At 39.9% G+C, this 24,516-nt stretch overlaps 1 protein-coding gene across 1 annotated transcript in view; it reads right to left on the reverse strand.

The window, feature by feature from the left end:
- BACE2 (beta-secretase 2) overlaps positions 1-24,516 on the reverse strand; it is a 47,899-nt gene that overhangs the window by 18,039 nt on the left and 5,344 nt on the right. Inside the window, exons 2-4 of the mRNA XM_063127555.1 lie at positions 3,510-3,598; positions 1,671-1,887; positions 88-216 (exon numbers count right to left, since the gene is read on the reverse strand). Coding sequence (XP_062983625.1) covers positions 88-216; positions 1,671-1,887; positions 3,510-3,598 — 435 coding nt within the window. The remainder of the gene's footprint in view (positions 1-87; positions 217-1,670; positions 1,888-3,509; positions 3,599-24,516) is intronic.

A 24,516-nucleotide genomic window follows, 5' to 3' on the forward strand; every position in this document is an offset into this window, starting at 1 on the left:
GTTTAAATTTACTGAATTACAGATATGGTAGAAAGGTAATAAGAAAGAACTATTAATATTTTTCCTTTCAGGATGACAGATACCCACAAGACTACCTCCATTGGTACCAATTGCAGAAACCGGTAAACTTGCTCCACACATCTGCAAGGAAAAAATGTCAGGAATCTTTGCTTGATTCACAAGGGAATCAAAAAATGTTTCCATAGAACTTGAAGGCTGCAGTAAAAGACAAAAAACAAAAACTACAGTTGTCCACACATTCAGACAATGTTTACCCCTCCCATATAGAACATGCAGGTCACTTGGCTGGATAAAAGGAATTTTAAATGATAAATTTAAAAATTAGTGAGTTATAGATACACAGTTCTTATAGTAAATTAAAACTTTAATAGTTCATCTCTAGATTTCAGGCATATGTTAAGCCACACTGGACGATACTTTCTCTGATCCTCCCCTACACGTGTTGGGGAGTAAGAGAGCAGTAGTTTACTTCCTCACTTACCTTTGGTGCCAGTTTCACTTCCAACACCACCAGCTATTCTTGTTGGTGTATAATATTCCAAGGAGGCTTGCGTATGTACAATCCAATGCAGACATGCCTATTTCACATGGTCGTTTCCCAGCTAGAAAATCTGGGAATTTATAATGTGTTCTGAAGCTGGCGCTGTTGGAGGTGGGCAGATATGCCAGATGATTGAGGAAGTAAGGTACTCTCCCACTCCCCACCACTTGTGGGGATCAGAGAATTCATAACCTAATCTGGCCCAAAGCTCTATAAAATGCATACAGAAGTTATCAAAGTCAGATCTGCTTATGTACAATACCAACAAATCCAGCTTTTGTAGAAAATAAAACATAAAATAACTTGCAATCCCACAACTTGCTCCCTACTGCTAGGTCTTGGTTAGTATTTAGGGAGCATTACGCCTGCAACAATCTGAAATATCGGTCGGTCAGCCCAAGTCTGTTTCCAAATCTTCTATTGACACTTTTTCATAATAGGTTTAAAATATATGTTTACTTTATTTATTTATTTATTTATTTATTATATTTTTATACCGCCCAATAGCCGAAGCTCTCTGGGCGGTTCACAAAAATTAAAATCATGAAGAGCATAAAAACAACCAACAATCTAAAAACACAAATACAAAATACAATATAAAAAGCACAACCAGGATAAAACCACACAGCAAAAATTGATATAGGTTAAAATATGGAATTAAAATAGCAAAGTTTAAATTTAAGTTAAATTAGGCGTTAAAATACTGAGAAAATAAACAGCTGGCAATGGAAGGAGTACACTGTAGGCGCCAAGCGAACTCTCTGGGCAGGCACATATGGGAGGAGGCGTTCCTTCAAATGTGTATTTTGACTATAATGTTTTGTAAACATGATATAAGATGCAACTCCAACCTCCCCCCTCTCTTCAATTATATAGAAGTCTGACGTCTGCATAACTATTGCACAAGTAAGGGCATAAGGCTGGATACAAGAAGAACATTGTTTTTAGGCTGATACACAATACATTGTCTTTCAACAGAATTACTAAGATGTTCCAGTACATGAAGTTGGTATTGGAAAGACACTATCAGGGTTTTATTTGTCATCAGTAATCTGCTTTGATTTTCAACTCAAATATAGCAGCTGGTAGAACAAGAAGTCAAAATTACCTTGGCCAAAGCATCATAGGCAAGTCCAAGGATCCCATGCCACTGAATGCCTTTTAAAAAGAAATTCTCAGACTGAAAGATGGTTGCAATGTTGATAGTATAACTGCCATTGATTCCTTTAGGCATTGTAATAATATCTGTGCCAAGGGTTCCAGTCCAGCTTCCTTGGGTATATTTAACAGTGACCTCAAAGCCCAGTGGTTTATATGTGCTTGATCTAAAAAAAAGAAAAGAAAAGGGTAGTAAAGATTTTTTTAACAAGACTGTACATACTCCATGTTAAAATTTATAAACCAGCCAACTCATATTCTGCACTACGAAAAGCTGAATTCTGTGATCGGTACACATTATTTAATTTCAGCAATATTTCATATTTTCCGTTATTATTTTCACAACCATTTTCAAAATGTCACATCAGCCAGTCTAATCCCACCCCCGCCCTCATGTTTCAACTTTTCACTTAAATATAGCATGAACTCTGCTACCCTATTAATATGTGCTGAAGCTGTCAATCCTGAGCTTGAGACAAAATGAGATGCTTCAAATGTGACTGCTATGTGCTTTCTCCTAAAATCTTTATTCCAAGAAGCCTTTCCTTAATATGCAGCCTTGAATCTGTTTTGTTGTTGTTGTTGCTTCTTTTAAATTTTGTTTTAACTGTTTTATTCTGTTTTTATTTTCATTTTATCTTGTATACCGCTCTGAAATTTTTCAATGGGTAGTGGTATATAAATATTCTAAATAAATAAATACATAATAAATAAAATCAATCAATCAATCTCTCTCCGTGTGTGTGTGTGTGTGTATGTGTATGCAGGCAAAGTGTCACGCATGAGCAGCACTTCTTACATGAAATTAGACTTCAGCTAGATATTCTTCCACAATTAAGGGTGTCCAACCATTAGATGTAAGGTCTGTTAGGTCTACTAAACGTAACATTTAGTTGTAAGGTGTATTAGGGGGCAATCCTATGCATGTTTAGACAGAAAAAAGCATTACTGAGGAATGCTGGGAGTTTGTAAGACCATTCTCTCTAAACATGCATAGGACTGTGCACTTTGAGATTAAAAAAAAATCAGCAACTGTCACTCCATTTATAGGATCATTTATCCTTAATGCTACTTGCATTAGTAAAGAATATGGTATTGCTGTAATTTTACCTTACCTTAATGGCATTTTGCCCTAATGTATTTCAATATTTTGACAAAAATGAGGCCTTCCCATCAACATTCTTTACTGTAATGTCAGTTGCATCAGCAGTATATCTCCTGAGCTTTGGGAGTCCCTGATAAAAAGCAAGTTTTCCTGGGAATGTTCAACTTTAAACTTGCTATAATCCATTGACATATTCATTCAGCATTACAATAATCATTTTAGAATCTGCCTGCATCTATATTTACATTTGTTCATTACATACTCATGCCTGGCAAATGGTATGTATGAACAACGAAGCAACTATTAACACAACACCACTTTTTATATTTTTGGCTTCTTTTTTTAAAGTAAGAGGACAGGTCTTATAATTATGCCACACAAATATAGTGTGCTTAATGGACACCTGACTGGCTCTATGCAGCATTGTTATCAGCGTTAAGGATCATGGGGGTTAAAACTTCTGATGCAGATATTGCTTGGCCAGAAGAAAAAGCAATGCCAGAGAAACCATATTTTAACACGTGCACACTTTACTGGGGTGTGTAGGAAGAGCTACATAGGAATACAGCTTCCAAAATACGGAGAGTCAACCATCCAGTGTTCAACTGCCTGTAAAGTGAGCTCTTCATCTACCCTTTTTCCTGACAAATAGCTCCAGGGGCAGGGGGTAACCAAGACTCTTACTTTTCTGTGTTGAAGTATGTGCTCAGATCTGGATTTGATGCACCAGCTACTGCAAAATTGCTGCTTCCAGTGTCAACTAGAATATTTAGCTGTAGAAAAGAAAAGGCAATTTCTCATGTTTATTTATTTATTGCATTTCTATACTGCCCAATAGCTGAAGCTCTCTGGGCGGTTTACAAAATTAAGACAATTCAAGTATAAAACAACAGTATAAAACCATAATATAAAATACAATATAAAAGCACAACCAAGATAAAAAAGCAGCAATGCAAAAAGACAAATTTAAAAGACATTTAAAACAGCAAGTTAAAATTAATTTATAGATTGTTAAAATACTGAAGTATAAAAAGGTCTTCACCTGGCATCTAAAAGAATATAATGTAGGTGCTATGCATGTTATGTATAGAAAAAAATGACATATTGTTAGATTGTGTACCTACCCGAAAAATGATTTTTTTTTTTAAAATTAATTTTTAACATAATTTTTAGAGTACTTTTGGGAGGGGGCTAATGGAAGTAGTTTCAAATCTTTCAAATGTTAAGGCTATCATAACAACAAATGAAGACCTGTGCTGAATCAGACCAAGGGTCCGTTGAGTCCAGCATTTCGTTCACACAATGGCCAACCAGCTGCATGTAGACCAGTACCGTCTTAACGCATGGGCACGCTGGGCACACTGGGCAGTTGCCCAAGGGCCCCACGAGCATAGGGGCCCCATGCTAATCTATACACAGACCAGAACACTTGATCAATAATAAATAATTCATAGTAATTTCATACTGTGTGCCCGTGCCATCTCCGTCAGTATGATTTACCAACTAAGTACCATTTTTATGTTGAAATTTTTGTTTTTCAAGTTCAAGGCTCATGTTATATTGTCCAAACGTTTGCATTGATTAATGCATGTGGTTTTTAATGTCAAAACACTGATTTTGTTGGAGGTACCAATAAATGTAAGTTTATTTTATCGATAACTTACATTTTTATTCCTGTGAGTGGCTGTGTAGGTAGGGCCCAGTGCACTGCTTTGCCTGGGGGCATATAATGCTGTTAAGACGGCCCTGCTGTAGACATGTGTGCAATAGCAGCAAAACTGCCCCCGGCTGTGTTCCCCAGCTACAGGTATTGAATAGCAAACTGCCTCTGATAAGGAGGTATCATATAGCCAATATAACTGGTAGACATTGATAGCATCATCATCATCATCATTTGCATTTATATCCCGCCTTTTTCCTCCAAGGAATCCAAGGAAAGGAAAGGAACCTCTCGTGCAAGCACTGAGTCATTACTGACTCTTGGAGGGACGCCAGCTTTCGCTGACATTTTCTTGGCAGGCCTTATAGCGGGGTGGTTTGCCATTGCCTTCCCCGGCTGTTGTTACCTTTCCCCCAGCTAACTGGGTTCTCATTTTACCGACCTCAGGAGGATGGAAGGCTGAGTCTACCCTAGCTGGCTGCCTGAAACCAGCTTCCGCTGGGATCGAACTCAGGCCGTGGGGAGAGTTTCAGCTGCAGAAACTGCTGCTTTACCGCTCTGCGCCACACGAGGCTCAAGGAACACAAGGCGGCGTATATAATCCTCCTCTTCTCCATTTTATCCTCACAACAACAACCCTGTGAGGTAGGTTGTGCTGAGAGTCTGTTCCGATGAAATATGTAGGCCACTCTTCAATTTTTTTTTTAATTGAATTGGTCATTCTGTAAGCTATTCATAATTGAAAAATATTAAGGTCAGAAAAGCAGATCTGAGTTACTGCTTGATTTTCAGGGTATAGCTGTCTAAAATACATATACTATATATTTCCTTCCCATGTTAGTATATGCAGGAGCATCACTAGACCAAAATCATGATGCAGATGTCCCCCTGTCCCCCCATTTTTCTTTATTGTTCATCAGGAAAAAGTATTTCACTGAATAAATCATTAAAATTGACATAAATGCTGGGTACAGGAATGGGACTAAACACTCAAGGAGATTAAGGACATGCCTTTAATACATGGTTTGGAATTATAATTTACTAGTGGTATATAGACACTGAACAAAAAGCATGCACAGAGAATTCAGTCATTTATTTTGGCGCTCCCCTGCCCCTTTAGAGAAGTATGGACATTTATACAAGAAAATAAGACTACACTGATTCTCAATTATCAAGTGCAATAGTTTGTCAAGTGAGCTCTAAAAACAAAGTGATTTTTTTAAAGTTCTCAGTCCCACACATTAATTGTGTGTGGCTGCTATTTGGTATCACTAGAACACAACATCACACAACTTCTAATTGAAAGTTTCAATTAAAATCACCAGTGCAACAAAGGATGCCATTGAGCTACAACCCCACAAAAATGCATACATCTTTTAAAGGGCATTTGACTGCCCATCTTAGTGAGCAGTACAGTATTCACCATGTCTAGTTCTCCAAGGAAATAATGTTCTCCACAGAACACAAACGCCATGCAGGAAATAGAACATCAAAGCTGCAGCCCACTCTAGCATGACCAGAATCCACATGACTAATTGCTATTCAGACTAACATTCCATATCCATATGAATCTGGAATAACCAGACATAAGCAGCTGAGGCAAACAGTGATCTATTGTACTCTCTACAATGGCACTAGTTAAATATATGGTGGGGAGTAGAAATGAGCAATTCTTGTTGTTTTTGAAGATTTAAGGCTTTACTTAGTTCTTTGCACACTCCTCATAAAGGAGATCATTAAGAGTGACAGTTATTTCTGCTTCTCCTTTGATTTTGGCCAAAACAGAAGACACATTCATACCTTATACTAGTGCTTGGCTAAAACCTGCCTCCTACTTCCAGTAAGTTTCTCTCTCCCTGTGAAAGAGGCATTGGTGTTTTTTTCTGCTTCTTTCACAGGGAGGGGAAAAACTCAAAGAATTTTCTTCTTGGGGAAGGGGACAGGGTTTCCACATACCTTTTTAAAGTGTAACTGATTGCTAGGGGCTTTCTTATTTTTTTAGTTTCGTTTCGTTTAAAAAAACAAAACGGAACACCCCCTTCCTCCAGCATTTGGATGAGCCCAGCGGTTGTTAGTGCATGCCTATTGGAGACCATGTGAACTTACCCTCTCCAATAAACATCCAGTAAGCACTCCTGGGCTCCTGAAAATGCTGGGTTTTTTGTTTTTGTTTTTAAAAAGGGAAGAAAGAAGACCCCTCAACAACTGGCTACATTTAAAAAGGTATGTGGAAAACTTGTTCCCCTCCCCAAGGAGAAAATTCTCTGAAATTCTCACCTCTCCCAGACTCTTTTGCATATGTTTTCATTTCCCCACCCCACCCCCCATGAAATGTCAAAAATGGAACGGTTGAAATTTTAGGCACAGCACTACCTTATACCAAGTTGGAACATTGGTCCAATTAGCTTAGTATTGCCTACAAGAGCTTTCTGCAACCTTCATCCCCAGATGACAGAAGTTATAGTTAAACACATAAGGAGGGTGCCAGGTTGAAGATGGCTGGTCTATGTTGGCAGAGGATGTTTCCCATCTCTACTTGGAGATTGCCAGGGATTGAACTTGAGACCCGGTAACTTCTAAATGCCAAGCATGTACTCTTAAGACGGGACTACTCTCTCTCCTCCCAACATTGTAGCAATGCTGTACAAAAATACAGAGAGCAACTCTCCCATTAAAGGTATTACAGAAATCCGGAAGAGGCTGTAAAAACATTGATATAACTTTGGGAGGGAAACTGGTCTGCTTTGGAAAAGGGAAAAGGAAAGTGGGTTTTTTTTCAGTTTAAGATATCCATGAAGTAGCAAAAAAAAATGCTGATTCCTCTTTGATCCAAACCTACAAGGATTCCATGAAATGCACATTCATTAGGATATATGTCAAATATCATGTGCAAACAAAATCGAATGGTGAACACTAGTAGTGAACAGTAGTAGTAAAAGACACCAAACAAAATGAAAGAAAGGGTCTTGTGTGATTGCATAAACTAGAGTCTACTTCACTTTTGGTAACACTTTCAATTGCACCATGAAGGTTAGAGTACATATATTTTTACAGCTCATTTATTTTTTAAAAAATGCCATTCTAAAGACTTACTTTTAGATTGTTTTAAAAAACCACATTTAGGTAGAACTCAGAAGAGCAAAAATTACTGCAGCGGTACTTTAAGAGTAGTAGATGATTAATGAACACATTAAAATACATTGCTTAAAACACATGCTCTTATTTCATTTCAAAATAGTTCAGCACATTAATATTCGGTTTTAACACAATACACTGTTTCCCATGTGCCCATGTTAATCATTACAAGGGATGCCAGTTTGACCTGAACTATTATACGTACCCGTCAGATTTCTTTAAAAAAAGCATTTTTAAAGAACTAAAAACTAGCTTCTCTCTCCTTCTACACAGTTATTAAGCAGCTTTGGTGGTAACACTAGCACTAAAGGACTTCCCAGGGATCACATTCTGAATGTGGCTACAGAGAAATGATTTAAACCAGAGGTGGAGAACCTCAGTCCTCTGAGGATTCCAAACTGGCCCTTCAAGGGTACCCAGAAAGCCATGCCCCCTTCCCCTGCTCCCACCCCCCATTTCCTCCAACGAATTATTACTTGATGGTTTCCTGGCCTTTGCAGTTTTTCCCCCATTCTGAACAGTTGAAATGCCACTCCCACTTTAAACCTATGGTCGATATATGTTAAAAGCTTATGAGGAGTGAAACAGAATTAATAATGAGCCAATCCTTTTGTCAAAAGGGCTAATAAAGAATCTGTCTGCTTGGCTACCAGATAATCACCTTTCCTAAAATAAGTGTTGGCAGATGATGTTTTCTTAAGGAGTGGACAGATACTCCTTATACAGTCCCATTGTTGAGTTTTGCCCTGGGACAGTTTGGAGCAACTGACATGATGTATGATTTCCTATGTGTTTTCCCTTCAACTATTAAAAAATATTACCACAATGTGGAAAGATGCTAAGTTAAATGGACCAGTGATCTGAAGTACAAGGTAATTTCATCTCTCTCTCTCTCTCTCTCTCTCTCTCTCTCTCTCTCTCTCTCTCACACACACACACACACACACACACACACCATCTTGTCCTCTATTTTTACATTGCTGATTCCTTTCCATCTCATGGTACCCAAAATATCTGTTTATTTGAAATAATTTATCTACACGCAGAATAAATCAATTTGAATTTATACTCTATAGACCTTGTATCAGAATGCTAGATTATATGTAGCATTGTGAAATTACTTTTTTTTTAATCTTAGAAGAATTTCCTGACACTGAAGGCCAATTTAAAATTTAAAATCAAAAAACAAAACCCACAAAAACCTTATACCATGACCTGAATACATACTGCATACTATGACATAATGAAGTGTGCCAACCTAAGCAGAATGCAGGTCTGCTGAACAACAGCATACTGGATTCCCATCCTACTACTGCATTGCATCTGTCTGGGTTTCCATCTCTCATAGCTGGTATTTCAATGTGCCAGGAAGCAGAAGAGCACTGAGGTATTCTAAAGAAGAGGAACGGTATAGTGCAAATGGGGGACCCCATGCCAAACATTGCCTCATGCCCACTGCAAGTGGCAGTGATGCCATCTGGACACTTCTTTCTATCCTATAGCTGCTGAGCAGCAATGTGCTATGGAGCCTTAGGAGTGGTGAAGAGGGACAGACTATTCTGCGCAAGCATATCAGGGCAAAGCACTAGTACATTCATACCTTTAGACCTCTGCACATCAACTCAGTGGTAACCATTCCTCGTAGAGGGACATGGCTATCCTAAGTTGCTGCACACCTGCTATGTCTACAATACAACTGCCACAGTGGTGTAGTGCCTGAACATTGGACTGGGACTGGGGATATCCAAGTTCTAGTCCCTACTAATCCATGAAGCTCACTGAGTGACTTTGAGCTACTCTCTGACTCTCAACCCAACCTACTTCACAAGGTTGTTATGGGGACAAAATGGAGAGGAGGAGGATCATGTCTATTACTTTGGGTAAATGGCCATGAAAGAGGAAAAAAGATAGAAATGTAATAAATATCAGCCCTGTTAAATCAGACCAAATCTCAGTTTGTTCTCCACAGTGGCCAGCCAAATGTTGCTAGAAAGCCCACAGGTTGGGCATGAAGATAAGAGCTGTCATCCACTGCTGCCACTGGTATTCTGTGGCATACTACAGACTTGGAGGTTTAATTTAGCCAATAGCTGTTGTGTGATTAATAGCTTTTGATAGAGCTATCCTTCATGACTTTGTCTAATCTCCTTTTAAAGCCATCTAAGCCTGTGGCAATAATCACCCCATCTTGTGGCAGTGAATTCCATAAATTAATTAACCAATGTGTGAAAAGGTATTTTGTCTATAACATAAGGAAATGTTAGCCAGACTCCCGCACAATATGTCTTCCAAATGCTTATTTTCTGGTAGTTGGAGCAGAGGGCTCTTAAGATTCTATAGTTAATGTTCAGCTACCAGAAACCATTCTAATGCAGTGATTTCTGCAAAGAGGGAAAAAAGGCTGGTTAATAGGTGGGAAAATTAGAAGGCAATTTAAAGACTGCCTCATTTAACACAACAATCTCTAATCACATCATCAACCCATCTGGAAGAAGCGCTTGCAACCATAACAGAGGACTGATAAAGCACTCTAACTGCTATAATGTGTGCAGTTTCCTCAAAGTTACTGCATGTTATTACTGGCATAGAGTTTGTAAATATGATTCTTTCTACACTTCATAGTACTCATATTGGCTTTTGGGGGAAACACAAAATTAGTGAGCATAATTTTGTTTATTATGTGAAATCCAAGTACAAGGAACATTGACAGCTAGCCTGCATTACTTCCATGAGTTCACACACTCACAAACACACACACACACAAACAGCGCTAAATATAGTTAAAGAGAGAGAGAAGGCCTTGCAGGCATCCATCCTGCTCATTTTGTTGTTGTTTATTCGTTCAGTCGTTTCCGACTCTTCGTGACTTCATGGACCAGCCCACGCCAGAGCTTTCTGTCGGCTGTCGCCACCCCCAGCTTCCCCAAGGTCAAGTCTGTCACCTCCAGAATATCATCCATCCATCTTGCCCTTGGTTTTGCCTTCCACTTTCCCTAGCATCAGCCTCTTCTCCAGGGTATCCTGTCTTCTCATTATGTGGCCAAAGTACTTCAGTTTTGCCTTTAATACCATTCCCTCAAGTGAGCAGTCTGGCTTTATTTCCTGGAGTATGGACTGGTTTGATCTTCTTGCAGTCCACGGCACTCTCAGAATTTTCCTCCAACACCACAGTTCAAAAGCATCTATCTTCCTTCGCTCAGCCTTCCTTATGGTCCAGCTCTCGCAGCCATAGGTTACTACAGGGAATACCATTGCTTTAACTATGCAGACCTTTGTTGTCAGTGTGGTGTCTCTGCTCTTAACTATTTTATCAAGATTTGTCATTGCTCTCCTCCCAAGAAGTAAACGTCTTCTGATTTCCTGGCTGCAGTCAGCGTCTGTGGGCACACATCCAAGCTCCACCCCCATCCTCCCCACATTAGGGGGTGGCGGTCTGAAGGCATTTCTACTCACATTTGCTTGAACATGAGTAGAAAGAAGCCTCTGAAAAATTGGAAAACCTGATAAAGCAGACACAGGGCTAGAAACACCAGGTAGTAAATTAGCTTGCACCTTTACTGCTAGCTACATGAGATGTCTCTTTAACTATATGTAGGTGTGTGTGCATGCGTGTACCAAGTCAGAATATGTCTGATAAACTGCCCTGTGTCTCATTTTAAGGCATTTACAGTGTGATCCTAAACTGGAGTTTTCCCTGCAAAGGTGTTGTTTCATTGCACTTCAGATATTCTGTTAAACAGAAAAGCTCCTCTATTCACACTGATTTGAGAAGCAGCAAAAAGAAACGCAAGTACTAACCAATGCTGCCTTGACTGGCACATTGTGGCTTTCCCTGCCATTTGCTTTCACTCCTCCTCTAATGGATCCACGGATATCTCCAAGTAAAAGAATTTATTCAGCTAACCTTTATGAAGCCATCATGGGTACTTCAAGCCATTACAGGTTCGAGCCAGAATGTATCAGTAGGAATATAACAACAGGATTGTTCCCACCCCCCTTTACAGTAACAGATGAGAGTCTGCCTATGGAGCAAGGGTTGCTTGGGTCCCATTATGATTTCTTATGCTCTGCAATTTCTACCCACATTTACCTACAAGGAATACTTTCTTTCTTTTAAGAGCTGCATTTAACACACTGCATTGCTCATCTGATATACAGAGACACAGAAGTTAATAATAGTTTACATGACATTTACAGCATGATCTTAACACTGTTTATCCAAAACTAACTACCGCTGGTTTTAATAAGAGTTATTTCCAGGAAAGTATGCTTAGGATTGGACCCCCAGGGCCAAAACAGATAAGTTGAGAAAAGTCTGTGACCAAATCCCCATATCTTTTCCTCTTTTTTATCTGAAAGAAGCTGGGGGGAAGGGGAGGTCTGAAGTTAATCAGAGCAGTGATGGGATGGGAGAAGGTGTGAAATCTTCTCATGTTGTTTCCCTGATCTAATTATCCCATCACCACTGCACAAAATTAGTCCTGCAGTTATCTACTGTAGGGGCTAACAGGAACCGGGAGAGGGGATATAGACTAAGACCCCCTTCCCCAGCACTGCTATTTAGATTTAATGCAGAGTCCTTGGCAGCCTTTTTTTTGTTTGTTTGTTTGTTAAAAAGAAGAAAACATTGGAATCAGGGGTCTACAATTATTAGCTAGCCATGGTCCTGCCCAACATCTTTCACTAACTTTGAGCTGTATCTCCATGAGAAATAAAGGAACTCCCTGACTCCACTTCTCATCTCCAGGTTTAGAGCTGGAGAGGGCAACAGAGTTTGGCCCTGTGCTGCTGAGGCACTCCAGGAATCTTGGCAATGCAGTGGCCAATGAAGCCCCAGATGCCAAGCCCCTCCCCCATGAGGAATCCTTTTTGGAGGATGATCTGGAGCCTCCTGAGCCACACATCCCCAGAGAACAAGCTGCTTCAGGACATCCCAGGGCTGATCAAGAAGGACCTGGTCCCTCAGGAGAGATGGCTTCAGGTCTTACCTCTAGAGAGGTGGAAAGGCCTGCTTCTGAGTTAGAGAGGGATTCTGAGCCACCACCCAGCCCCTGAAAATGCCAGCTCCTAAAGATGCAAGCTAGGTCCATGGCCAGGTGAAGGAGTACCTGCTTGCAGAAAAAGACTCCTTTAGAGTAAAGGCCTCCTTGTGAGCAACACCATCCTTATGAGTAGGACTTCTGCCAGAAGTAGCAATGGGGCAAAAATCTGCCTGGGCCCATGAGGGCAGCAGATGCCCCTGCATCTGGCCCTCCCAGGCCCAAACGACTACACCCAGTGGATTTTCACCCCATCGCTGGCTGCAGGACAAAGGGGGTGCAAGTCTGGGGAAATCACACAGCAGGGGAAAATATCCAATTTCCCCAGCGTTGGGGAAATCTTATCCCCCCCCCCCCACACACACAATGCTGATCCTGGCCTTAAAGGCCCCTTGGATTAAGAGGGCCTTTAAGGCATAGGGGAGAGGGAGGCAAAGCATGCTTTCCGGGGCCTCCAGAAAGGCAAGCAATTTCTTTAGCTTGCTAATGGCATACCAAGGGAATTGTGCACTTTCTAGAGGCCCCGAAAAGTGTGCTTCGCCAAGCACTCAGCCAGCCCAGCTCCCAGAACAGGGCCAGGCGGGCAGCACCCCATGAGTTCTTCATTCCCTAGCCAGGCCAGCAATGATCTGCAGCTTAGCCCTGAGTGAAGCTCAGGGAGTTCAGGCTACATAAGCCTTCTAGTCTAGCCATTATTATCTTAAGCACTGTGTGCCCCAACTACCTTACTCAGGACACACATACCAGCTATGAAACTGGAAAGAATGACAGAGCTTGCCAATTTGGACTTGCACCATGCTGTCTTAGTATGAATCACTAGGGAGTGACATCTGGCATCAGCAGGATGTGAGAATGGAAAACAAGGTCCTTTTAGTAATTTAAAGTCAAAGAAATAATTGCTGTTGTCCTTGAGCATCTCTCTAGCTCTCCTAGCAAGATGGGTTGGCACTCTTCAAATGATCAATGCGTCACTTTTCTTTTGCGCACAATTGTATTTTCTGCTGCTAATGGTTCACTGGTGCTACAATGTGTTTTATGCTGTTCTTTTTATGTTTAGATTTGGGGGGATTAAATGTGATTTTATTAGTTTTTGTTATGGTGTTGAATAGTGTATTTTATCATCTAAATCAATTTTTGTGAGCTGCTTTGTGAAGATTTTAATCTTGAAAAGTGCCACACATCCCTTAAATAAAATATTATAAAATAAATTATGGGTTGTGAATTACCCAGAGAAGCTTTGGTTACTGGGCAGTACCAAAATGTAAAAAATGAATAAATAAATTTAAAATTATAGAGCACTCATGCACCTGTGGAAGAAGAACCAAGATATTCTCAGCATTAGGAAGTTTCCTCACTGCCTGATCATTTTTTCTTGTCAGATCTGAGTTATGGAAAGTGGTCACTGTTGTGGAAGATAGCCCTGGGAGTCTCTTTTAAAGAACTTTACTGAAGTCAGTGCTTCACGGTGCTACAAATCAAGAGGCATTGTCCAGCTACATCAACTTTCCCTCCTTAGCAGATTTTCTGTTTTTCTTAATGTAACCAGGTGTGCCACTGACACTAGTAACACATGGATGAAGGTATCTCTGCTAAGTTAAGCTATGTAGTGCTTTTTGCACTTGACTAACTCATTTGTGGCAGCCTACTTTTATTTTTAAGAATACATTTTGTTATTTACAGTTATCACACAACACAGAGAGAATTCATTATATCTGTTACTGATCACTTACATTCAGCATACACAGATAATAAGGAATAGCACTCTTATGAAATGCAATGAATTCTTAACAACATACATTATATTCATATGCTGTGACACCCCCATAAAATTTCATGAATTAGGCAGTACAAGTGTATGATAAAAAACTAATCTGGAAGGACCCCTATTCACTTGCAAGGGAAATACCCATGGGAAGTGGTAGCATACACTAGGAGCACTGACAATTGGAGCCCTACCCTGGCCACAACCTTATGTATTTTGGCTTCAGTACAAAACATTCCCTCTTCAGAGAAGTATTATAAAGATGGGTGTGCCATTTTTTTTATTAGTCCCCTTCACATTTCAGATACAAAAGCTGCTTCATCAGGGACAATCTTATAAGGCTTTGACAGTGTTTGAAGGATAGCCACAACCTTTGGAAGCTAGCTTAGCCCGTTTTCAGTATTTTCATTTTCTAAGATCGACCATGTTGAAGGAGCTTTTGTCTCTGGGATAACATAAGCTTCCCTTCAGCACCTTTCAGAATATGTTCACTTTCTGCCTTTTGTTTAGTTTGGATGTCTCCCTTCTAGTTTTGGTTTTCCAAATTTAAGTCTCCAGATACTTTGAACATCTCTTTTGGGGATAGTTTGAAAAGAACCTGCATTTCTTCCGGTTAGCAAGAGCCAAATTCAAAGTTATAAGAGTAACTTGTTCCTCTGTTTTCATCTCCCACCACCACACATACTTATAGCTGTATCATGAGAAGTAGAGACTCAAATTTCACCTGCAGAAAGGTTCACAAGCTGTACATGACCTTCAGAGCTCATGAATTTCATTGTGGATGAAAACCACGAGTATAAGCTTTTCATGTCACACTATTAGTACAGTCACATGCCTTACTTCCTTCACTTCTTGGAATGTCCAAAGTACTCCTTAAGGTGTTGGTTGTTTTTTTAAAAAATGATGCTAAGTAACTTGTGAATGTTGTTAAAATGATACATGAAACAGGTAGTTAGACACAACTAAAAAAATGATGTGAGACCTTTTCACTTGATTTTCATATGCAGGAAATGAAGAAAACAATTTAAGCATCACTTGTAAAAGCAATTTAGGCTGCAATCCTATGCAAGTTTGCTTCGGAGCAAGATCCTTCGAACTCAGTGGTGCTTACTTTTGAGTGAACATGCACAGAATTAGGATATTTTGTCTCAGACGCTGGCTCAGTTCAGACAACACCTTAGTGAACACAGTGTGAAAACTCCACTCAATGGTTGAGTTTGTTTTAACTCCACCGTTGTGTGACTGTGGGCTACTGTGGGGTTGAGTAAACTTCAATGCAGTGGGTGACTGACAGTTCCTCCACCCTCTCTCCTCCCCCGGTCCTCCTGATGGTATCCCATCAGCCATTGCTGCAAAAAAACAATTCCAGCAGCTCTCCCAGAGTGGCAATCACTCCTTTCGCCACTCTTGCCAGGGAACTCTGTAGCCAGTGGGAAAAGCCAACCCAACTCAACGGAAAACTCCACGGAGCCTGCCACCCCACAACACAACAGTTGTGGAGGAACTCTCCTCTGCACAGCGTGGATATTCTGTGTAGAGTGTTTTCCCAAAAAAGCTCCACTGCTGCATGGAGTTTTCCTGCCAGACAACACATTTCTCAACAGTGGTGTAAAAACTCCACTGTGGAGTTCTAAAACCACCATTGAGAAACATGTCTGAACTGAGCTGCTGTTTACTTTGCCTTCTTTAATTTCATACATTTCCTTACCAATGTTATTTTTCAATGACAATCTCTAGCATAATTATACCTATATCTATCCTCAATTGTTTAAAAAGGCTGTTCCTACACTTCAATTAATCTTATTTATGGGGCTTACAGAGACAAACCAGAAAGCAGGGAACCCAAAGGGCTAGGAAGCAATAGTGGACAATTCCAATGCAGCTAGCATGGTATCATAACAGATTAAAGTTGCAAAATACATATGTTAAACATTTTTCCAAAGATTTCCCCAAAACTCTTTTTAAAAAGCGAAGTAATTATGGCACAACAGGGAAAATCCTTCCATGTTTGAAAACACAGAAAATAGAAGGCTAACATACCTCATCATTGTTCACAATGCAGAAGGACCAAGCACTAGAAAGTCTTTTGGTTTTGAATTGACCAACTCCTTTGCTTTTTAGTGCATATTAACTAATGACTGTAGGTAAGTGGAGTGAAGCATGCACAATGTTTATTTAATATTACACAAATTATTCAAAATAGCCCTTAAACTAAGTTTGACAGGTAGGCACACAGTAATCTATGCTTGAAAAAATTGTTCCAGTTACTCTAGTACAGTGTTAGGTTATATGCTTGTTACTTATAAAAGAAAGGTTTTTGAGTTATTGTGGTTGTAGCAATGCATTACAACAACCAAAACCATAAACACAGCAACGACAAATAGAGATAAAATGAAATTTCAAAATGTGTTGAATTTTGATATCAAAACACATCTGAATCAAAATTTGACATCAAAAGGTGCCTACTTTGATTGAAGTAAACATTAGATTTATTGAACAAAATACTTGCTATTAACATTTATGAAGAATAGGGTTGAGAGCAAATTAATTTCAGCTCTACTGAATCAGGACACCTTTTTACCTCTTATGTATAAATCTGGAACCCTGGTTCAAAACAGAACTGGAAAATGTACCCAGGATAGGCAATAAAAGGACTAGAAGTTTATAGTTTACTGAAGAAGCGAGTTAGATAAATCTAATATGTCTTTTATTAAAGTCAAGACAAAAAGGCCAGGAATGACGGAAGGTAATCAAGTTTATTAATTAATCCTGTGCCATCTTAGACAAATAGATTTATTGTGGCATAAGCCCTGGAAGACTTTTAAATACATAAACTGCAAATATATAGTAAAAAATGAATAGGAGGAATGGTTTACCTCTATGCACAATGGGGTACTTGCTGAAATTAATATTCAACATGTTCCTAACAAAATAGAAGGATTTACTGTCCCTAGAGCGTGTGAATTGACCTTTAGACACAATTAAAGAATTAATGGTGCACAGGCATCTAGGGCATATTGCATCATACACTAGATCATGGTTGAAGTAGTGTTCTCTAAGTCTCCCTTCAGGTCATTTAAAAAAATTATCTTGTTAGCAGCCAGGTCCCACTAGTTACTGACCTTCCAATGGATGTATTGAAGGCAAAGGAAAGCAGTGAATAAAAGCGCCATAGAATATCTTTTATGGGCACCTTTCTATTAACAATCATGCATTATTCTAGAAGTACAGACCATTATTACTTCCATGTAACAGGGAGAGAATTGGCACCAAGATAGTGACTACCCACATAGTAACCTCAGAGATGAATAGCAATTTGATCTCAAACTAATTTCAAGAGTCCATCCACTAAAACGTGATAGCTTTCAAGGAAGACAATGGGTTCCAAGCATGTTTGAAAAACAAAATTCGAACTACAGCTAAGGGTTGATTCTCATGATCCCATTCCAGCATGCTAACTGGTGGGCACACTGATTTCCAAATGTAGGTGCCATGCAACAGGATAACATGAGCACAACTTTGCATTTACTAACTTTGAACATGCCTCTGAGAGGTCTCAGAATTCCACACTCAAAGCTATCAAAGTCAATCATAGGCTGGATTCACAAGTAATTCTATGCCATGATGGGTTGCTAACACAATGCATCATAAACTTTGCAAACAGCCCACTATGCCCATTCTGCAGAGCATGGGTTCTCAGAGTGGGGTGTTTGGGCAGGTTAACCCATCGTGGGTGGCGACATACTAACCCATCTGCCAGAAAATAAACCATCACAGCCTAGAGTGCTGTGTGAATCTAGACATAGAGTTGGATGGACTCTAGAGATCATCTAGTCCGAACCCCTGCTCAGTGCAGGCTACAGCATCCCTGAGAGATGGATGTCTGGCCTCTAGTGAAGGAGGACCCACCACCTGGAAAACAGCTCTCACCATTAGGCAGTTCTGCCTAAGATTTTGCCGGCAATTTCCACCTGTTTTTTCTAGTCCTGCCCTTTGGGGCAACAGAGAAGAAGTCAGCTCCATGTTCTGTATGGTAACCTTTCAGATATTTGACTACTATTGTGTCTCCCCTTAATCTTCTTTTCTCCAGCACTCTTTTAATATTCCTCATAGAACTTGGTTTCCAGACCCCTCACCATCCTGGTCACTCCAATTGTCAATGTCCACCTTAAAATGTAGCACCCAGAACTGGACACAGTACTCAAAATGTAGCATGACAAATAAAGCGGAACTGTTACTTCCTGTAACTTGAACACTACATATTTCTGTTAGGGCACAATCCTATGCCCTAACAGAAAAAGTCAGAAGAAGTCCTACAATTCCCATCAGGCCCCAGCCCTGTCTAACCATGCATAGGATTGCACCCTTAGCAGTAAAAATAATGCACAATGTGCTGTGAGGTTTTACATGGCAGCTTTTGCCCACAGAATTCTGGGCTAGAACTCAGCACATAGAACAGTGGTTAAAAATGTGACAAACGTAACCAAAGTATCTTTTATTAATTCAAGATGATAATATGGTGTAAAAGTGAATAATTTAGGAAGTTTAAGGTTTAAAAGTAAAGCAAATTATAGACTGAAAGTGTGTGTGTGTGTGTGTGTGTGTGTGTGTGTGTGTGTGTAGGCTCATAACAACTTTACTCATCACCACAAAAAAAAATGGGTGGAGTGATTGGGGAGAGAAAAAGAAATGAGAACAAGGGCTAACAGCTTTAGAAGATAGAAAGACTATTGAAGAAATAGCCATGATTTCAAAATGCCATTAGGTAGAAGGTTATGCTATCTTTAGTACTACTTCAAGGAAACTGATTATGTTGAGACATGCTGTTTCTCTCTCACGCACACACACGCACACAGCTTCACTGAAAGAAAACTCAACAGAGCAGTTATATTCTCAAGATTTTTCTGCAGCTTCTATATCTGAGTGACATTAGGGGTAACACTTCACATGATGTATGAGGTTTGTTTATCACTTATTCACCAATACACATTCTATTAAAAGGAAGAAATGGCGGGGGGGGGGGGGGAGCTCAATAGATGTCTTACTGAACTGAAAATTCAACTTCAGCATCTCAACTTCTTTTTGAGATGAATGCTGCTGAGGCTACCATTTTAACCTTTAATAAGAACCAATCCACATTCAAACATTTCTTCTTTGGCAAGGGTACCCAAACAGCTATTAAACCACGGGAGGGGGGATCATGCCCTTTCAAGGGAAGGATTCAGAACAGCCCTCTGAATTCGAGGTAACTTGTTTTGCTTTTTTTAACTAAAGAATTTTACATTCTTAAAAACAACACAAGTAAAATAAATTTTAAATAAAACAAGAGGGAGTGATAAAATAGGCACTTTACACTTTGATGTAAAAGATTCAAACTTTGATTATTTATAGGATGATGGAACTAATATATTGGAATGAGGAAGGAACAGTTCCCTACCATGAATCAGAATCAATTTTCCACCCATAAGCAAATATACAGAAAGTAGAAAATGCACTCTTATTAAACTTCACCCTAAATTATGTACAGAGAAGGGTGGTTAAGCTGCATTAATGTATCTATCTACATTGGCTCAGTGGGGACTAGAACCCGGATCTCCCGACTACCAGTTGAACACCTTAACCACTACACCACACTGGCTCTTCATCCTCCTTTCAACTGATTTCCCACTAGATGGGTGCTTTTAAGTGCACATAGTGGAGTCATGGGGGTGGGGACAAAAGCTTTAGGATCCTGAGCACCCCCCTTCTCCGCCCTGTTCCCTCTCATTTGCATCCTCTCCCAAGGTTGCTACTTTCAGAGGCAGCTGCGAGGGAGGCAGTTGGATTTTCCTGACCAATGTTATTGGTATGTCTAAGGCCTCGGGGGGGGGGGGGGGAACTCTGCAATATCCTACAATCCCTGGAACATTTTCCCAGGGACCATAGGATTGCTCTCTCAAGAAACTAAAGCACAATGTATATGCAAATTAGGGGGGGAGTAATACAAGAGTATAACCCTTCTAATGCATTCTTACTTTTTTTGCTGGTGTGTGTGTGCATGTGTATGTGATATTGAATCCCTGTTTTACAGTGAATTTTCCAAATTTGTGCACATGCTGGCCACACAATTTCTCTGTGTATAACCAATAGGCTATTTTCATTCTGTGAGCAAGAGGCAAAACATTTTTTAAAAAAATGCTGACAAACTAGACGTTTGAAATCACAGAGAAGGAAAAACCATTACAAAGAGGCACCATCATCTTGACAAGGCCATTTTAATACAAGAATGTTCTGATTATTCAGATCAATTTAAACTGACAGCGGTTCTTTAGTGAGTGACTGGAATTCCACCATTTATTTTTCATAATTAGGTTCTGCACGCTCCCCCACCCCAATCCAGTTACAGCTAACTCTATCATGTAGTGGGAACATTTTTCTACTGTTGCTGGAATCCAGAAGAAGAAAGCAGTATGAGAAACAAAGGTGTACAAAGGGGAGGGGGAGGCCTCCAAGAAAGTAGGGCTCAAAGGCTGGCCCAGTTCTTTTTAAATCAATTTTCCAAAATTATTAAAAGATCCACAGCCAGTGTTCAAGCTATGCTCATGCGTATGTCCCAGGAATGGAAAAAACAAACAAACAGAGATCAACTACGGGCCCTAAGAATGGAGACATCTCTACTAAAATAACAATAAGCTACATTCTGGCTGGGAAATGCTGGATTTGCCAGCTAGGAGCCATTTGTTTATGTATTACCTTTCTTTTTTCCCCTGGGGACATTAACCCCTTCACACTTTATTGGAAATAATGTTGAGCTACACCTGTAAGAAAGGGCAAGACAAAGCTGTTATACTAATAAGCAATACTACCTGGATTGCCAAGTAGACAGGAAAATGTGTTAGAAAGAGACTAAAACAAGACCCAATTCCAGTGTCATAACAGTGGTAGGGTGGTTGCAATGAAATAAGTTCCTGCATAATCAGTTGCTTTCCACAGGAATCCACCAGATTACTTGGAAAGTTCCCATGCCAGTGCCACACATTTCCCTGGGGATGGGGATGCTGGTATAGACGCTTAACACATGATCAGCTGGATCCATGTGGGATGCCAAAGACAGGCAGCTGGGTCATCCAGCTGGGCCCCCACCTAGCTAGAACTATAGCAAATGCATCACTGCTATAATCTTTTAACAGGTCCCAAGATTCATACCTTGGCTTCAGAATACTTATCTATAGCTTGTATCCAATGCAGCTGGGTAATTCCGTGAACCTCCTCCCCACTGTAACCCCCTACATCCCCTGCAATGGTAGGCAAATAAAGAATGGGCAGTGGATTGAAATAACACTAGTGCTAAACATTAATTAAGTCCCAAGCACAGTGAGCCTGTATTCCTTGGATCCTCCAAATGTTTGTTACCGATACTCAAGACCTGTGGTGCTGTAACCATAGTTATTATTGTATGTACTTTGAAGGACAGAGAAAAAATGGAATAGACGAGTGGAGATTTTCTACCCCTGCCTGCCTCTCCCAGTTCATATGAGTACTGCCCTATAATTATTACACTAAGTGCATACTGCAAAGGACTATTAGACTTTAAAAAATAAAGATACAAAGCCCTAAAGGGTTACAGAAAATAAGGCTCCATTCCTCAAATGCTTCTTCAGAACAAGCTCCATTTATGCCAATGGACTTCAGGATCCTGGAGCACATTGAGGATTACACAGTTAATCCTCATCATCTGACTAATCATACTGGCTAATAATGCATCACTTATTCACATGAGATCCCATGACACAGTTGAAAAAAAAACAAGCCTTCAAAACTTTTCTAAGAATTAAACACATATACAGGAAACACACTCCTTTGAAGTATTGATATTTTCAACTAAGTAAAGGGTTGTTACTTAGATTGTGCTAAACATCTGGCTAGACTTTTGACAAAACTTCAATTTTAAATAAAATTTTCTAACATGGAATAATGATTAAGATTTTAACCCACTAAAAGAAAGAAAAGATTATACGTTTCCCCCAAGGAACATCATTTTGATTCTGTCCCTCTCAAAAAGTGCCAGTAAACCAAAATACAGCTGGCATAACATAATGCCCAAGAATGTGACCTGGGAACAATTCAATTTTCACCTCAGCTCAGTCTTACTTCTCAGTAGTGAGTCAGTAAATCCATTTATGGTTATATTCCTTCAGGCTGAAGGTGTAATCTCATATGTCTAAATACTACTCCAGTTTAAAAACAACAACAACCCCACTTTCCTACACGTAGAAAACTAGAAGTCAGGGAGGCCTAATTATATCTCCAACACGCTAGTTTCCTATATGCAAGAATATGTTTTCATGAAGGAGAATTCCATCATATCAACTGCAGATAACTAAACTGCAGAGTAACTGGTCCAGTCAAAATGCAAGTTTAACACCTCAGTAAGAACTAGGCGTAAGTAGCCTTAAGCAAGCCCTATCTTTCATCCTCAGGTCCACATCCACAGTGACCTACCTTACAGGGTTGATGCAAGGATTACTGAGATAATCCAAAGTGTGTGGAACATTCAGAAAGTACTAATTAAATGCTATCTATTGAGGCGTTGGAGTATGTGGAGTAGAAGCCACATGTGAATACTTGGCACAACAGTTAGACATATTCAGGGAGGAAAAGGTGACCAGTGTCTACTATAGGCTACTTTCAGGATCAGAGCCCACAATTCTCTGAATACCAGTTGTTGGAGAATGTTGGAGTAATGTTATCATGTTCTGCTTGTGGATTGGCTATTGTTGGAAACAGTAGGCTGGCTAAATAGATTCAGTAGGGCTGTTCTTATGTTCTTTTATAATATACTAAGACATCCTACATTTCCCCTTGCTTTGATAAATATCACGGTTTGGCCCCATAAAGGTGAAAAAAAATGAAAGAATAATGTGATAATAAGATATTAATCTCACCGTCACCGCTTACACAAATAATGGTAAATAAAGAGTTTCTATACATCCCCATTATTTTCTTCTTTGCCCGTCTCTTGCCAAAAATGCTAAAAGTACAGGAAATGAATGTAGTAATGTGGAAAGTGAACCTTGCTCCCTTTCTAAACCTTTTCTTTCCATCTACATTTACAAAACACAAACCAATAAGGTTACCTCACAATTGCAAAAAGCAGTATCACTTTACATGAACTTCAATTTTAAATAAAATTTTCTAATGCGGAATAGTGATTTATTTTAACCCACTAAAGAAAGAAAAGGGGAAATAAGAGACTGTTGACTGCAAACAAAACTTTTATGCAAGTTTTAATTTTCTAATGTAGATATGACCTTAGACTAGGACAGTAGAGTTAGGGCCTTACAATGTGTTTGCAAAGCGTAGTCCAGCCTTTGCCAATCTGGTGCTTTTCAGGTATGTTGGACTACAACTCCCAGCATCTCCCAATTGCTATGCTGTCTGGGGTGATTGGAGTTGTAGTCCAACACACCTGGAAAGCACCTGATTGGATGCACTAGTCTGTGAAGTTAAAACCTAACTGTCTGGTTCAATCCAAAACATCTGTTAAGTCAGGGGATCTGCAAATGGTTCTTCCAAAACTGTTTCCCCTTTAAAACAGCTGTGGGTGGGGGATCCTCCCAGAGTGCAGGACACAGAATAACGGGCTTAAGTTAGAGGAAGCCGGATTCCGGCTGGACTGTTAGAGCAGTACGACAATGGTACCAGTTACCTAAGGAGGTTGTGGGCTCTCCCACGCTAGAGGCATTCAAGAGGCAGCTGGACAACCATCTGTCAGGGATGCTTTAGGGTGGATTCCTGCATTGAGCAGGGGGGGTGGACTCGATGGCCTTGTAGGTCCCTTCTAACTCTGCTATTCTCTGATTCTATGACACTCAGGTTTTGTTTTAACTGGAGCAGCAGCACTGTGCAGGGATATTTAAACTTTTTACTGTGCTCTTTCCCCAATTTCCAATCCACTTCATAGCTGCCATTAACTCCCTAGGTGAGGCAGATACAGGCATCAGTAAAATAGCAGCATTTCCCCCTTATTGGAGCTACCAGCAGTTCCAGGGAGTGCAATTTAGACCAGAGTGAAGGGCTAAATAACCGATCTCTGGGGATGTTATTCAAATTTCA

This window comes from Elgaria multicarinata, chromosome 5 (assembly GCF_023053635.1).
Source record: "Elgaria multicarinata webbii isolate HBS135686 ecotype San Diego chromosome 5, rElgMul1.1.pri, whole genome shotgun sequence".
Lineage (NCBI taxonomy): Eukaryota > Metazoa > Chordata > Lepidosauria > Squamata > Anguidae > Elgaria > Elgaria multicarinata.